The following is a 17,091-nucleotide window of genomic DNA, read 5'->3' as shown; positions in this document are numbered from 1 at the left end:
CAGGAAACTGAAATGTTAGAGTGTTTTGAAGAGGAAGCAGATCGTGTACTTTGTGCTGTGGCTAAATAAAAAAGGACAGTGTTCCGCCCTTGTGTCCTTCAAATGCACTTTCATATTGAAGGGTTTGAGTGTGCAGTGTGTCCCGGTTTTTCATCATCTGTCTGATTGGTCAGAAGTTTATTGAGGTGCATAATGCGGAAGTACGGTCAGACAGAAATATTGATATATCTCTTCAACTACTCTCCTTCCACTATCTGGTTGTTGTAACTGTATGAGACATGGATACTTCTGAGGAACATTTATCAGATGCAATAATAAACTATGTACATTTATACAATTTTTCTCTAAATAACTTCTATAAAAATAGGACTGGTGAATGGTTAAAAAATCCTGGACGAAAACTGTAACGTCATTGTTCATGGAGGACGAGGATGTCTGCAGAAAAGCGTGGCGCTCTCTATGCAACTGTTTTGTAAAAGCAAAACAGGATGCACATGGTGCATACTACCCTGCGTGACTACTCACAGAGTCGTAGGGTAACGTATACAAAAGCGGTGTCCTCCAGATGGTCTGCGCCGTTGTGTGAAAGGTATGTGCAAATACAAACAGTTCGCAAACACACTGCTGTGCGTCAAGCGTCTGGCTTCAGACACTTGTCTCCAAACAAGCATACATGTAGGTCAGAGTTTGTGTGACCTATATTCCTGTCATGTGCATACACTTCATGAAGGGTGTAATGCGAGCATTGGGACCAGGCCCTGACATGACTCACCTGAGTAAGAAGAGCAGCCACATCTTTTGGGTCTGCCAAAGTATCATGTCCTCCAGAAAACAGGGCAGTGGGAACCTTCATGTCCTGGACATGAAACTCAGGAGGAGTTGACTGCAGAGGGGGAAAAGTGGAGGTTATGGGAAAGACAAATGTGAAATTTATAGCATTAAAGACTTAAACACAACAACTTCTGTGATCATACTAAACATAGAAATGTCAGCAGACAATAGAATGAAGTGGGTGTAATTTCCATTTTTTACCTTGGCCTTCCTGAGGCAGTATAACTGAGTGGAATGGCATTATGCCCTTTTTCTGTTGGTCCTTTTAAGTGGCGCATTGAATGTGGAGAGGTTCCTTGACCTCACTGCTGGGCATTTGTGCAGGCACCTGGCGGCAGGAGTTACCGCTTTCAAGCTTGGCTTGCACTGGTGGACATGTTGGCAGGGATGGATCGGTGTCAGTGGGGTTTAGGATCCTGCATTTCTCCCTCTGCCATGCTGGCCTAGGACTGCTGCTCCTGTGCTTCAGGAGCAGCACACTTAATCATGTTGTGTTGCTGATCTCTGCCTGCCTGGTGCTACTGTGACCTCTGGGAGACAAGGTTACATGCCTGTTGCACTCGGCGTTGTGGAGTTGGCACCCTTTTCTCACCATTCTAACACCTGCACACTTCCAAGCGTCAAATTGGCAAACACATCCATTCTGCATTCAATCTTATTCTTCATTAACTCTACAAAAGGCTTTATTGCACTGCAAGACCACAGAATCAGTGACCCAGCTGTCATAGGTCTGGCCCTATTGTACTTCCTGTTTGAAGAATTTCAGTCAGGTTACAGAGTTCATCATAGCACTGAAACAGCACTTGTGAAAGTTACAAATGATATTCTCTTGGCTTCAGATAATAGATTGTGTGAGTCAGTTGGTGAAAATGTTGTGTAAATATTTTAATTACTTTTAGGCGCACACTATTAAATAAACTGGCTAATTCAACTTTAAAAAAAAATGTATATGTTGTTTTAAGATTGTTTTCCCCCCTCCATGACAGGAGGGGCGGCGCCCCTACGGATCAGCCGCCACACCCAGGACAGTAAGTTTAAACCCTACAGGAATCCACCCATAAATGCCATTCACCCCGTAAATGGCTGCTAATCAATGGGCTTGATTAGCAGGAATCTCATTTAATGGCTCTGATCCCAAGAGTTCACTATTTTACGCCTACCAATTATTTTTACAAATTTCTTCCCGTTTATGTGAGAAAATGTCTAAATGTTCTTTGAGTGAAAAACAACTCTTTTCATTTTTTCACCCAAATATTGTTCAGCTGTCTCACTGCTTTATGGTATGGTTATGTTCTTGCCAGTGTTGTGTCTGACATGCTTTGAAACAATATATGGCAGCTGAGCTACCTGAACAGCTCTGGAGTGGAGCGTCGACTGATTATTCCTGGTGGCAGTAATGGCAGAGGTAAGACTCCTCATATGGTGGCCGGGTAACTGCTGGTCCCGTGGCAGTGGACCTCCGATGTTTTCTGTTGTCCTGTCAGGTTCTGAAGCCCCTCTTTCTTTGGGTATTGCCAGCGTCCGATGTCCACTTTGCAGTCTACCATTTACTAGTTTTCAGGGAAGCGATGTACATCTGCAACCTTATTTCTCTGTTTGTTCACCAAGGATTGCATTTCGAGCTGTTGTCTTGTCATCTTTGGTCTGGGATCAGCTGTGTGGTTCATCTTCAGTTAGTGGCTCATTGATCTTTGTTATTTTGGGGTTGTTTCTCGGTAGATAATTTAGCCGCTGTGTCTTGAGGTTTGAAGCTTTATTAAGTTTCTCAATCAGTCACAACTGGGTTGTCAAGTAGTGTCTTGATCTGAAATTTGATATTATCTTTTTGCAGTCCTGTCCCCACCAATCTTAAAAATGTCCTGGACTTTGAACACCTGGATTTTCTGGGACTCTGGTAGAACCCTGGTGCTACCAGGACTGTGTTTGACCCTGTTTATACCAGGAGTCTGTAAGTCCTTAATTTGAGTGGACTCGGATGTTTCCTGGTTTTTATGTTTCCAGTTTCAGACTCACCTGGTTGTAATGCCTCATGTTTCCTTCTGGTCCAAAGTCAAATGCCATCAGCTTCCCCCCATGGACTGCCTGTAATCAACGGAGAAACATTGTAAAACAAGTTTTCAGAGAAGCTGTGTTTAAATAAAATCATTGATGTACAGTAGTTCCGGTTCACACAATGGAGCAACCAAGTTGTTTTCATACTTTTAATGTCTGTGGATTTTAAAGGTGCTTTATGGGGGAAGATTAAGTGTAGTCATATTGCTCAGGTACCTGCGCCCAGTGCATCATGTTCTGGACAGAGGTCCCAGCAGGACAGTGAGTTGTGTAGACTGGAGTCCGAGTCTGGAACACATCACAAAGTCATCCTCAGAAAGACTTTCTGATGTCTTACTGACATCATAAAGTCTTTTAACTATTATTAGCTATGATACTAGCTATTATTACATAGCTAGATTAGCAGCTATTATTACATAGCTAGATTAGCTAGTAATCTAGTTTCGGTCAGCTAGATTACTACAAACTTGTAAACTAGCTTATCATGCTGCTGATATCACAGCAGTATTATTGATAAAACCAAATTCCTCCAAAAAAATCTGCTGACAGATGAACACGTTTTCCACAGTAAAGGTTTCCTAATGTAAATCTGTCACTCACAGGAACATCTGACTGAGCTTCAATCTTCAAGTAGATAAGATAGAACAAAGTTCTGCTATTCAGGTTATTCAGGGTCAGAGGTACCGACCATGTTAAGGTTTTTCTCGTCAAAACCGCAGAGGATGAAGAAGAGATTTCCACACAGCTCGCTCAGCAATGTCTTTGCACACACGTGTTCAGCCAACCATTTGATGTACTGGCTCTGTGGCAGGAAGTCCCGCCTCCCAAACAAGTCCTGCAGGGTGCATCAATGAGCATGTCATCAATAGGACACAAGAAATTGCAGGTCTACTAATAACTCAAAGTGAATTAGAATTTTTGAATATATAATAAATAATATAATGAATATTTTAATGTAAGAACAAACCCATCATGTTGATGGTTCTTTTTAAAAAACGCTACAATTTGTGAAATATCTCTGTTCTGCTCATTTCGCACTGTTTAATCATTGTTTTTATTTCCACCAACAACTGAACCAGCAAAACTTTGTCAGTTTTCGTCACCTGCCTTGTGCTTCCTAAACAGGTGCAGTTACCAGGAACTAATTCTTACCCAGATCAGAAAATCTGGTAGGACAGATAGTTTGGTCATAGGGCTGTCGGTAAATGCCACAGTCGCGACTGGAGCCAGTCCAAAGAACAGGCGAATCTTACTGGCAAGTTCTGGCAGAGTGGAGAATGCTATGAATGCTGTAAAATAAGACAGAAGTTAGCATGTACAGGAAGTTAGTATTTTACAGCAGACAAGACTGAAGTGCAAGACTTGATTGGGTACCAATGGTCGTTCCCTGGGAGTGTCCAATGTAGAAGATTTGTTCCTGGCCAGTAGCCTTCAGAATGTGGTTGATAACTGCTGGAAGATCTTTCAGAGCCATTTCGTCATAGCTGTTGACATACAGAATAGTAGAAGACAACATGTCTTAGAACTGATCTGATTCACTTTATTTTAAAGATGGGGAGTCAGAACCAGAAAAAAAACATCATGACTCAGAAAACACTTAAATTAAAAAAAACTGTTCAAGTTAGTCAAATTGGTCAGAACCAATTATTTTAGGCCAATTTGATCCAAAATGATTTTTCAGAGGCCTGTTCTCCAGAGCAACATCATCCAAAATAATATGTTTGAGAACCATGTTCCAGACCAGTGTGATGCAGAGTCACCTGATGTAAAACCTGACTGTAAAACTCTGCAGGTTTGATTATATATTAGGACCTAGCTGTAAGAAATAATCTTAACTGTTCCAGAACCATGTGCAGTAGAAGTCTGGTAATGTTTTTTTTCTAGAAGTTAGTTCAAAATTTTTCTGCAGTTTAAATGACAAGATGTGTCTGGGACTGCTTTCTGGATGTTTGAAATCTAAGTATATTCTGGAAACAGATGTTTGGACATGAATGTATATCAGCTTCAAGTTCACACCTGAACCTCCAGAAGTCCTCACGATCTGGGCTCAGAGTTTGATGTTTCCTGGACCAGGTGTTCCCTCGGCTGTTCCCAATCCACACATCATAGCCGGCATCTGCCAGTACGTAACCCAGACTGGAGTTGGGAGGGTTGGTGATCCAATTGCTGCCGGCAGCCAGAAGTCCATGCTGAAGGAAGACTGCTGACCTTGGACCTACAGGCTGAAACCAGAACCAGTTCAAGCCAGGGAAGGAAGAACATCCTATTGCCTGTCAGTGTCTAAAGAGAAACTTTAAACAGAATTGGAACCTGACCTGCTGTGTGTTTGAGTCCATGGGGGATCCTATTGACAGTCAGAATGTAGCCGTCCTCTGTCAAAACCTCATGCTCCTCTGAAGGGTAACCCCACCTTTGAATGATCTCTGTCTGAGTGACAGAGGTACAGAAACTCAACAGCCAGCACAAAAGTAACCTAAAACAGTCAAATTAAAAGCAAGGGGACAATAACTAGCTGTGTTTTATTTTATTTTGTTCAATTTTAACAACACAGCACTGCCCAAAAAAGAAGAAACTGCTCATGACCAGAGATTTCATTCACAAAAGAACAAGATTGCAAGAAATTTAGGAATTTCATCATCAACAGGCCATAATATTGTGAAAAGATTCTGAGAGTACAGAGAAATCTGTGAAAATAAGCGACAAAGCCGAAAACCGACACTGAATGTCCCTTGACCATCAATTCATTGCATTAGAAACCAACCATCATTCTGTAATGGATATTACCACATTGGAACAAAGTTTGTCACATCTACAAGTGTGAGTCAAAACTCTACCTTATGAAGTGAAGGCTGTATTTTAACATCCAGTTTCTCTGGGTCCAAGCTCATCTGAGATGGGGTGACGCAAAGTGGAAAATGTCTTGTGGTCTGACAAGTCCATATTTCAAATTGATTTTGGAAATCATGGACAACAAGAGGAAAATGATTGACCAATCCGGTCAATCATTTTCCTTGACAACGCAATGTTAAACAGCTAGCATCTGTGATAGTATGGGGTTGTATTAGTGCCCATGGCATCAGTAACTTGCATATCTGTGAAGGCACCATTAATTTTGAAAGGTTTTGGCCCACAGTCTTCCATTGAATATGTGTGGCACATAATAAAATACAAAGTATAACATTGGAGACCCCAGACTGTTGAGCAACTGAAGGTAGAACCAAGCAAGAACGGAAAAGAACGTTCAACAATTAGTGTCCTCAATTCCCAAAAGCTTGTAGTGTTGCTAAAAGGAAAGGTGATGCATTGATTTGTGGTTGTGTTGGTTTGGACCCTGAGCTAACAAATATTTGTATATACATTACACAAAGCTTCAGCTCTCTCCATAGAATTTCTATGGGATTCAGGTCAGAAGACTGGTTAGTCAATTCCATGACATTGATATGCTTCTTATGGAGCCACTCCTTTGTTTTCTTGGCTGTATGGTTTGGGTCGTTGTGTTGGAAGACCCATCCACGACCCATTTTCAGTGCCCTGGCGGAGGCAAAAAGGTTGTCACCCAGGATTTTGCAATACATGGCCATGTTCATCTTCCTGTCGAAGCTTCCTGTTTGGGTGAGAAGAGTCTGGAGAGGGAAACTCAGGACGCACTTCCTGCTCTCTTGCAATAAAAGGGAAGCACAGCACCACCAGAGGCTAAGAAAGACTTAAGGACACTCACAATGTTCATATTCACTTCAGGGTCCAGCCTACAGTGTGCATCATCTGAGTGGCAGTGGCCACCAATGGTGCAGCTTCGGTGAATGAGAGTGGAGAGAAACAACAGGCACACCCAAATGTACAGCATGATCTGAAAAAGAGAATTAAAAGTGCTGCATTCAGGGGCCAAGACAAAAATCTGTTAAACCTGTCACCTGTTTTATGCCCTGTCTATATTGCTATTTTTCCTATCTCTTTGCTGTAAAGTCAAAGACACAACTCAGACACAACTGAAGTGACTGTGCTTGTAAAAGTCGGGGTGAATGCTGAAAGTCATTGACTCGATGCGATCTGCTGGGTCTATTTAACAGAAACTTTTTAAACTACTTTAAGAAAGCATACTGCAGGGTTTCCCCCAGCGTATTATAGGCCTGGCAGGCCGACATGCTTTACGTGCCCCCACCCCCACCACCAGGCTAAGCATTATGTGCTTTTGTTTTAATTAAAAAGAATTATTATTATTATTATTATTTTTAGAATTTATATATATTTTTAAATATTTTTAACAGGAATTTTGATGCGTCAAAACGTAATTGAAGATATCTTGGATTATTATTCTTACTAGTCAGAATGTCAATGCAGAGATATTAATTACCATTCCGGATAGTCAGAAGGTAGTTTTGTCTAGTTAAAATGTATTTTTAGAATTCTAGAAAGAAACCGAATTTATGTTACGACGGCCTGCCATACAACCTGCCATAGACAACATGATTCTGTTTCTGTCTGATTTTACCCAGTAGCCGTGTTTAGAATCAAACTATAGCAGGTCTAAATATTTACAACACATCTTTATAACACGTTTGTAGCCTATTTTCAATTTAAACCCGTTTTGAAAAAGATTACGTTTTAATTCGCTTTTAAAAGATTTGCAGCTTAGCCTTTACAGATTTATTAACTTATAAAGTTATACATAGTTATACATAGTTAGTACTAAATATTTGAAGCTTGTTACTAGCTTATTTAACTGGTTTAACTCGCTTACCGGTTCCGTTCCTTTTCCACCCGGATACACTTGCTTTACTTAATTCTGTCAGGTAAGAAGCTGTTATAACTCAAATATTGTCCAATTGCACTGCTGAACTCTGAACTCTGCTGGTCACACGACTCAGTGTCATAGATTTACTTCACGACACTCTTTGTCTGATTGGTCGGAAGCAACATTTATTTTGAAGTGTCTTGTCGGATGTGAGGTCATCAAAACGGCGCAATAACTTTTGTTTTGCCTTCTGCAGTTCTGCAGGACCTGGTTTTATAACCCAGTTTAACTGTAGTGCTGGAGCCGATCTCTTCCGAAGTGGCTGGACACCTTAAAAGATGTCCCGGATTCTGATCGTTGGAGCAGGCTTGACAGGCAGCTTGTGCGCATATCTGTTGAAGAGAGTGCTGCAGAGTAAAGCTCAGTTGGTGGTGTGGGACAAAGCAAAGGGTGCAGGTCAGTTCACAAACCATTTTAGCTTAATTAGGTTGAAGGTTTTATAGATGAGACCCTAAAAGAATCAGCCTTCAGATGAATATGTCTCATGGGTTCGACAGCAGTTGAATTCAGTCTGTAATTTGAATAAATGTCGATGGCATGTAACAGGAGACGCTGTTACATTTTACCATACTTTGTCATACCTTGACCTCAAAGAAGAGCATGCTAGCTACACCAAAAACGTAAACTTCGAAGCGGGGAGGAAAAGTGTGTGTACGTGTGTGTTTGTGGGCGGGGGAGGGATAAGAAAAAAAAATAAGATGTAACATTTTACAATAATATTATGACTATTATGGAAATATAGATGTCACAAAAATATGGTAGCTCTTGTCAAATATTGCGACCACATTGCAACTTATAAAAAATATAAGTACTGGAGTAGTAGAGTACAAGTTACAGTGTGGCCAAAAATATATAAGAGCTATATTCTGTGGCCGTCACTATTTCCATAATAGTCATAATATTATTGGTCAAATGTTTGTTTTTATTCTTTGTTCTTTAATTTTTCCTTTTCCTTTTGCGTTTGCCCCCGCCCGCATATGCAGAGCTTACGTTTTTGGCGTGACATCCAAAACAAATTAAAGAATTTTTATGAAAGATGATGAAATTCAGAACATTTTAAAGACTGCACAGGACTTTTAGATAGATAGAAACTGTATTAATCCCTTTGGGATTTTCCCTCAGGGAAAATGTTGTTCCAGTCTCCCACACAGCACCCATACATCAGGTACTTAAATTAATGGTTGTTTGTTTTTTCTCTTTTTTAACACATTAACAGACCGATCCTGTAGTCCTTCTGTTTTTGTTGCACTCCTGTTAATCCTTCTTCTTGCAGGGAATTTTTCTGCCATAATCCAAGAGCACACATGTTCAGTCTGAAAGCAAGATTTCATGTCTTCTATTCTTAAAACGTGTAATACTTGTGCTTACATTTTATTTTGAAAGCAGGACTTCATGTTTTTCTTCTCAAAACTTGTAATTATTGTACTCAAAACTTTCCTCTCGATCACACAGCTTCTCTGTGCTCGGAGAAAATCTTCGCTTGCAAAAGTTTCTGTCCGCTTGGTGTAATTTGCCATTCATAACCCAAGAGCACATATTTTCAATTTGAAAACAGGTCTTATGTCTTTCTTCTCAAAACTTATAATACTTGTACTGAAAACTCCTCCTTGTGCTCACGCTTAGTCAGGCCCTAGGCATAAGCAAACTAAGCAGCCGCTTATTTTCTGTACTGTGGTACAGCAGATTTTTTTTTTTTTTAGTAATAATTTCTAAAAACAAGATTTAGAATTCTAGAAATTGATCACCATTTATACCATCACCTGGTATAAATTACATTTTTAGCTATTGGAGTTACGCTTAAGAGAAATTTATGTAATCAAAGAATGCCATGAATATGTGTGTATGTATTCCATCTTAAGTTGGGCTGCACTGATTGCAGTTTTCTGGCCGATCCCTGGTTACCGATCTTTAAAAAGCCTGACCAGCCGATTTAGATTTTGGCTAATATGAATTTCTTTTGTCCGATATGTCGCTAAATATAGCAAGAAAGTCACTGAGTTGGCAACAGTGGGGTCACTATTGGTAACTGCAAACGTTCAGACCTGACCTGGTGGGTCGGTCTGTCAGTCAAACCTCTCACTGTGGGGCAGACGAGGATAGAGGGTGATTTATAAACCTTTGCTGACGAAGATAAGATTAGCTTCACATGTATATGTACAGCAGATCACAATCCCCCTAAATTAAGGAAATTGGCACCCAGAAATCAACTAGTTGATAAATCAGTTGGCCAATAAATGTATCCTATATTATACATGTATATAATGTAAACAGCACTGCCAGAGATGCAATAAGTTTAGAGCAGGTGTGTGAATGATCTAATGATCAGACTGCTGATTGTCACTGGATGTAGGGAGAAACAACGATGTCAGCTTTCTGCTCCGAAGTCTTTACACAAAATTGTCAAAATTTGCACAGAAACATAAAGATATATCCCTAAATAATCTATGGAGACAGAAAGAAGAAGTTGTTTTGGGGGTCTGTTGCACTTCAAGTGTATAAGTAGAGCTCTGTATAGGCATGCCTTTGTGCAGATCCTGGAACAGGAACTCTTCAACCTTTGTATATCCACTCTGTTCCAGGGGGTAGGATGTCTACCAGCCGTCCTCCTGACCCTACATCTCATTCCGCTGACCTCGGAGCCCAGTACATTACAGCCACCTTTGCATACGCTCAATCCCACAGCAAGTACGCCTCACCTGATCATTTCTGATTTTAACTAACATCCACGTATCAGTTTCTGATGATGTGTATGTTCAGTTTTTATACAGAGTTGCTGTCAGCTGGCCTACTTAAGCCACTGGACTGTCACATCGAAGGTCTACAGCACAAAGAGGGAAACAAGAATTATGTAACACCACTGGGGACAAGCAGTGTGGTGAAACACTTCCTGTCCGAATCAGGTAATCACACCTTTTTGATATTTCGTCTGAGTCAGTCCTGAGTCAGGTAATCATAGCAGTGTGTGTGAGATACCTGCAGTCGTCTGCTGCTTGATATTCTGGTAATTGGGGTTCCAAGCTCGAAGGAGTTAGAGGACGGCCACTCCATTTTTCTATTCTTGCTATTAGTATGTTTCTCTGCTGAAACTCATATCCAGGTTCACTACCAACACCTCTACTTGGATACAAATATTCAGCCACATTTACCTGTAGGTGGCACTGTGGTAATGCGAGTCAGCTTATAACTCCAAAACTAGAAGTCACATTAAGAAAACTGATATGGGCAAAGTTTCTTAAAAGTATTTTCCAACACCGTCCAAAATGTTTTGGTTCAGAATTTTTTTCAGCAGAGAGCCATTAAGATTGCAGGAAGAGTCTGAAACTGGGAACTGAATGTTAGTCATCCACTTCAAGATATAGGGTCCTATCATTTTTGTGCAAATCTTTGATCAAACCCATATTTATGAATTGGGAGAAAAACGTTCCTGTAAGCTGCGTCCGCACACGATTGACTGGATGCTTAAGAATACATGTGATGTAGCATGTGACAATTTACAGTCATAGTCACATCTTAGAAGACAGTCAGACCACACCAATCATTCCTGTAAACTCATGAACAGTTAACTAAATAAGCAGAAGTTGGGCACAGTTTATTGAAGATTTTGTTTCTATGTGCAGAGATATTGCCGTCTTTAGAAAAAGTTAAAAGGCTTCCTAAACACAATAACTGAAGCAATTTTGCTTTAAAAATACATTTTTTATTTTCAGATGTGAAAAGCATGAGGTTTTTTGTTTTGGACAATGTTTTGTGTTCCATTAAAAAAGAAAATACATGTAAATATTTTTCAAACACTCTATGTTCTGCTAAACTAAAGCACTTTGTTATAATTTTAAAGATGAAAACAGTTGATAAATTCTGAATTCATTTGCTATTGACTTGTTGATATTGTTGCATTTACTCATTACTTACACACTTGGTTTAATAAATATTGTTTGAATTGAAAAATTGATGGAAAGCATTCAGCAGAATTCAGAAAAATAAATTTGAAAAAAATAAAATGAAATTTTAAAACAAAATTTATAAATGTATAGATTTTCCAACAAGAGACAAAAATATTCTGGATCAGGTCTACTGCACCAACAAAGGGGCTTCCAAGGCTGCTAAGTGATTTGATCTGCCTGATCAAATCACAGCTGGACTCATCTCTGCCTACACACCACTGATCTGCAGGTCAAAACCTGCCATTAAAACTGTTCAGGTCTGGACTGAGAAGGCCTCCTCATCACTTCAGAACTGTTTTGAGTTTACTCAATGGAAGATTTTCAAAGAGGGCTCAGCTCTAAAAAGCTATACATCCGCTCTTCTGTCTTATGCACAGTTCTGCACAAATACTGCACTACTCACTAAAAACGCACGGTTTTTACCTAATCAGAAGTCGTGGATGGACAGAACTGGGCGGTTGCTGCTCAGAGCATGTGATGCTGCCTCATGGTCATCTGGCTGGCTAGCCTACAGTAATACCCAAAAAAGATCTGAAATAAGGAATACGGCTGGCGGTACTTACAGGTAGGCCTGTCACGATAACAAATTTTGCTGAGTGATTAATTGTCTCAAAAATTATTGAGATAAATGACAATATTGTTTGAAGACCTTTTTACGCTGATTTAATGGAAATTACATAATACATGCGATTTCCTGCCAAAGATAGATACACTTTATTTTCAAAAGAACACTTAACACTGGAACTGATCAAATAAACAAAACAACCAAAAACAAAAATAACTCCATTAACAAAAAATTTACTTGAATAAAAACTAAAGAACATAAAGCCAAAGTGTAAATAAATACTGCATTCAACCAAGAGTGCAGATTATGAAGTCTGTATACCATATTGCCCTTCAGTAATCATTAGATTTAAATAGAGAAGATGGGCACATTGACTACCTGATGCACTACAGGATTTTTTGCCCCGATTTTTCCCTTATGACAATCTTAGAACTTTATCTCTTCTAAGATTGTCACTTGCAATTTTGTAACCGATCATCTTTTTTTTTTTTCCTTTTGTGGGCTCTAATGTCCCTTATATGACAGTAGGCTGACGAGAGAAGAGGGAAGACATGCGGCAAATGTCACCGGGTCCAGGAATCGAACCCGCGACGGCCGCGTCAAGGACTCAAGGCCTCCAAATGTGGGTCACGCTATTCCCTCGCCACCACAGCACACCCTTGTAACCGATCATCTTGTAGTGTGTGGTGTGCTACGGTAGATCATCGTGGCGCTCTGATCTAAATCAGGGGTTTTCCCCGACTGGGAGTCTGCAGCCTGTTGAATGTGACAGGTAGCCAATCAGAAAGCTGGATTCTCCTCCTGCTTTCTGAGGGGAAATTACAGAGGGGAATCCCAAACAGCTGACACAGCGCAACCCGAAGTCCAGTGAACATTGGGGATGATATGTGGAAACAACATTAATGTTTATAAAACATTTCATGCAAAGAATATAGAAATGAGGAGGGGAGGAGTTGGAGCGAAATTGCTACGCAGTTGATGAACCCAGTAACTTTTCAGCTGTTCTTTGTTAATGTGACATAAATAGGTAATAATGATTTTTCATTCAGTCAGGTCTGACACTAGAGCCACATTCAATGCAGGTAGATTGTAGTAAAGCATTGATTAATGCCTGGTTTTAAAATTAGTTAACTGGTCATTATTTTGTGCCCATTTTTGTGCACAATCGAACCATTATACCTAGGATTCCTGTCGGCTAATGTGTGATCTCTCAGGTTTTGAAAATGGGCCGACAATCAACCAACAGTAGTGTGCGCTGGACATTACACTAAGGAAATGAGGAAGGGAGGGTCAGTGGAGAGCCACGGAGTTGAGCCTTTTTTCATTCAGTGTCATCAACAGGAAGAGAAAAAGGCCGGAAGAAACGATAAAGCCGATAATTAAAATGACATTGATAGTTTTAATTTATTGTGCTATTAATTGATTTATTGTTTATCGTGACAGGCCTACTTACAGGCACGCCTAGGAGCAATATCAGCCCCTATTTCTGCAGCTCAACCTGTACAGAGAGGAGATCTAAAACCTGTCCCGGCGGTGTTCAGTGAACACCAGCAAGACCAAGGAGCTCATAGTGGACTACAGGAGATCCAGGAGGACAGTGCACACACCTATTACAATTCAAGGGAAGGTGGTGGAGTACATGGACAACATCAATCTCCTGGGCATCTGCATCTCCTTGGACCTGACTTGGAACACTTCTTTTCTGATGAGGTGTTCAGCAACTCTTCTTTGTCAGGAAACTGAAAAAGGCTGAACTCCCAACTCAATTGCTCAAGAACCTGCGTAGAGCCGTGATTGAGAGCATTGCTGTGGCTAAGGAACAGCTTTTTCCAAAGAGCTGTGAAGTCTATCTGTACATCTTCCATCCCATCTGTCCCCCTGTAGACACACTCACACCCATCTGCTGCATCCTAGTGACTGATCGAGACTTTATTTATTTATCTATTTGTCACTGAAGATACCCCTCCAAATTTGCTATGTTCTGGAAACATAATAACAGACAAAAAATCTTATAAGACATACATATATCTCTTATATTCTAATTTTAAATGCATTTTCATTTGTTGTAAGTAGAAATTAATTGTTACAGTAATAAAGGCTTGAAAACACCAGTGTGTAATTAATCTATATATAAAGTGTTTTATTTTGTAAATTGAGTTACTGACATGAAATGACTTCTCAATAAATTAAATTTTTTTGAATAGGACTGACTATGGAGGTCTGTTTTTCTCTCCCCTCTTTGTGGGCAGCATAATTACTGCCCACAAGATGGCAGTATTTTATGCAAGTGTTCCTCTTGTTTTCCTAGTTGAGCAGAATTATCTTATTCTGAAACTCTGGTCCAACACTTTGATACTCGGATTAGAAACAGATCAAATCATTATTAGCTCACAGCAACAGCAGAACTAAATATAACTTAAAAGTATAGAGTTCATCAGGTCTGAAACTGTCTTTTTACCTCAGGAGCTGATTTGTACCTGGAATATCATGTGACTGGCCTACACCGCTGTGGAGCATCATGGAAAGTGGAGAGGAATGGAGGCAATGAGAAGTTTGACGCTGTTGTCTTGACAATTCCTGTGCCTCAGATCCTTCAGCTGCAGGGAGACCTGGGGAACTGTAAGACCTTCACAAACACAACCAGAATCATATCAAGTTTGAGCCTTTGTGTCACCTGACATATGTACTGCTCTCCTGAGTTGCTGCAGAGGAACATTTTGATGTGACCTTTGCTCTGATTTAGGTACAGCCTATGAACACATGGATGCAGCAGTAGCTTTGTAACCTCTGTGGTCCCATAGAATAATCCTTAGTTGCTGAACAGACATTGGTCTCAGAGCAGTTAAACACATGCCTGTTGTATTTCTAACCATATTCGGACTGAGTATTGACTTCCATTTAAAGTAGTGACTCAATTTGCATCCTTAAACTTAATGTTAAACGTACACTCACCGGCCACTTTATTAGGTACACCTTGTTAGTACCAGGTTGGACCCTGTTTTGACTTCAGATCTGCCTTAATCCTTCGAGTCATTGGTGCCTCGAAGGATTGTGTATAGGCAGTGTGTATAGGTATAGGCTCGACTTGGTGCCTATACACAGCAGAGGAAGTGTGGAAATGTTGAGAACAGATGTAATTGATATTCCAGAACATAAAGATCTGTGGAAGACCTGGTGAAAATCCATTAAGAAGAATTAATCAGATATGTTTCACTCATAAAGTTATTTACAGATGTTGAATTTGCTCAGAGAAGTTTAAAGGTCATAAGGAGTTCATCTGCTGTGTGGAACCTCAGGGAGCAGATAAGAGACTCCAGGTACATACTGTATTAGCAAAACTAAAGTCTCCAAAAGCAGTAGTCATGGTGACAATTGATGAGGTGAAGTACCTAGGACCAAGCATCTAGGTATTACATTTCCCATGATGCAAGTGGTATTACAGACTGTCTGTCATTCTGTTTCTCAGTACTGTCTGTCCAGCAAAGAGAGCAGTTGGAGGGTGTCAGGTACTCATCCCGCTTCGCTATCGCACTCTTCTTCTCTCCGGATGTTGTCTTCAGTTTTTCCTGGGGAGCGCGGTACATCACTGACAGCCACTGCATCCGCTACATCGCTGTGGACAACAAGAAACGCAGCTCAGGTGTCAACTATTATAAACAAAGTTTTGCACTTGAAACTATAAATTGTTTGTGTAACATTACAACTTAAAGTGTAACTGACCTGTAAAAGCATAACCCCGCCCCGTTTGTCAACTTATCCACTCTGTTGCTACATTTATTGACTTTCCAGACTCCTCTGTAGACTTTTGTTAAAAAAACAAAACAACTAATGACAAATCTAGAGACTTTTTATCTGTTGTTGGCAATTTTGGTGGTGTCAACACTCTGCTGCTCAGCTGCAGCCAGACTCTACCATGAATAGAGCAGCTACTGTAGCCTCTTCTGCTTCCTACGCACTCCAGTAACATTTTGAACACCGTACTGTCGCCAGTAGTCAGAGCAGCAGATACCCATTCTACTACATGTCCACATTGCTAATACATTGATTAAAACTGATTAACGCTATCAGTCAGTGCTCACCTCAGTCATGCTTGGCTTGCTATTCCAACTCCTGACTCCCCACCGGGTGGGACTGTGACAGAGTTGTACCAAGTTGTATCTTTGCAACCAATAGCAAAATTCAACTGCTTAAGAAATTTAAATGAAAATGTTAAAGTTAGCACAGTAACATAAGGATAAAACCATAAATAATCCATTTAGACAGTTTCAGCAAATAAAAATTGATTTGAGGGTTAATTACACTTTAAGTATTCCCACAAGAAATAAAATATTTGTCTCAAATCTTCACATTTATCTCAGATGCTCCAGGTCTCGGTCCATCCCTTGTCGTCCACACCAGCGTTCCGTTTGGTCTGGAGCACCTTGAGAATGATAAGGATGCCATCCAGCCGATCATCTTGCAGGAGCTCCACAGGCTACTCCCTGACCTACCTCAGCCAGTCAGCATCAAGTTTCAGAAGTGGAGGTACTCCCAGGTGAGTCAGGAGTGTTTCTCCTCCAGGTGAGACAACGACTTACTGAGCTGTCCATCCTTTGTGCAGGTGCTGACCTCAGTGCCCAATTGTCCAGGCCACATGACTATCTTGGAGCAGCCGCTGCTCATCTGTGGAGGAGATGCTTTCACCCACTCCAACTTTGACGGCTGTGTGGAATCTGCACTGAGTGTGTGCAGAGCACTTCAGCTCTCACTAGATGTCAATCAGAACATTTCTCTCTAATTTGCACATTTATCCACATATTGACTGGGGTCATTTACCTAAATGCATCAATGATTCAAAGATAAAACCAAAGATGTCTTGGTTTTTCTAAGAATAAATGATTGTGATTAAAAACTTCTCTCTACACCTTCCA

The 17,091-nt window shown here is 40.4% G+C and overlaps 2 protein-coding genes across 7 annotated transcripts in view; one reads left to right on the top strand and one right to left on the bottom strand.

Moving 5' to 3' along the window:
- The window catches only part of lipf (lipase, gastric), a 10,633-nt gene extending 2,862 nt beyond the window's left edge, over positions 1-7,771 (bottom strand). The window contains exons 1-11 of one of the 5 annotated variants that reach the window (XM_044101991.1): positions 6,602-6,731; positions 6,246-6,487; positions 5,718-5,771; positions 5,199-5,310; positions 4,900-5,098; positions 4,258-4,367; positions 4,036-4,172; positions 3,572-3,718; positions 3,100-3,171; positions 2,845-2,913; positions 773-883 (exon numbers count right to left, since the gene is read on the bottom strand). In XM_044101991.1, the coding sequence (XP_043957926.1) occupies positions 773-883; positions 2,845-2,913; positions 3,100-3,171; positions 3,572-3,718; positions 4,036-4,172; positions 4,258-4,367; positions 4,900-5,098; positions 5,199-5,310; positions 5,718-5,771; positions 6,246-6,470 (1,236 nt within the window). In that variant the 5' untranslated portion in view covers positions 6,471-6,487; positions 6,602-6,731. The other 4 variants (XM_044101992.1, XM_044101990.1, XM_044101993.1 and 1 more) reach the window with 4 other exon arrangements.
- rnls (renalase, FAD-dependent amine oxidase) lies at positions 7,334-17,091 on the top strand. Of its 2 annotated transcripts, XM_044101998.1 has the most exons (8): positions 7,334-7,673; positions 7,872-8,071; positions 10,255-10,360; positions 10,433-10,575; positions 14,645-14,800; positions 15,648-15,821; positions 16,540-16,715; positions 16,782-17,091. In XM_044101998.1, the coding sequence occupies exons 2-8, from the start codon at positions 7,954-7,956 to the stop codon at positions 16,956-16,958; spliced, it is 1,050 nt and encodes a 349-aa protein (XP_043957933.1). In that variant the 5' UTR covers positions 7,334-7,673; positions 7,872-7,953; the 3' UTR covers positions 16,959-17,091. The 2 variants fall into 2 exon arrangements, with proteins under 2 accessions (XP_043957933.1, XP_043957932.1); XM_044101997.1 differs by lacking the exon at positions 7,334-7,673 and having other exon boundaries at positions 7,821-8,071.

The sequence above is a fragment of the Gambusia affinis genome, linkage group LG20 (assembly GCF_019740435.1).
Source record: "Gambusia affinis linkage group LG20, SWU_Gaff_1.0, whole genome shotgun sequence".
NCBI lineage: Eukaryota > Metazoa > Chordata > Actinopteri > Cyprinodontiformes > Poeciliidae > Gambusia > Gambusia affinis.
This window is presented reverse-complemented; position numbering and strand designations above follow the sequence as displayed.

Coding starts and splice junctions, on each gene's coding strand:
- rnls (XM_044101998.1), top strand. CDS start 7,954: ATGTCCCGGATTCTGATCGTTGGAGCAGGCTTGACAGGCAGCTTGTGC. Junction 10,361..10,432: donor TACGCTCAATCCCACAGCAA/GTACGCCTCACC, acceptor GTGTATGTTCAG/TTTTTATACAGAGTTGCTGT. Junction 16,716..16,781: donor AGAAGTGGAGGTACTCCCAG/GTGAGTCAGGAG, acceptor TCCTTTGTGCAG/GTGCTGACCTCAGTGCCCAA.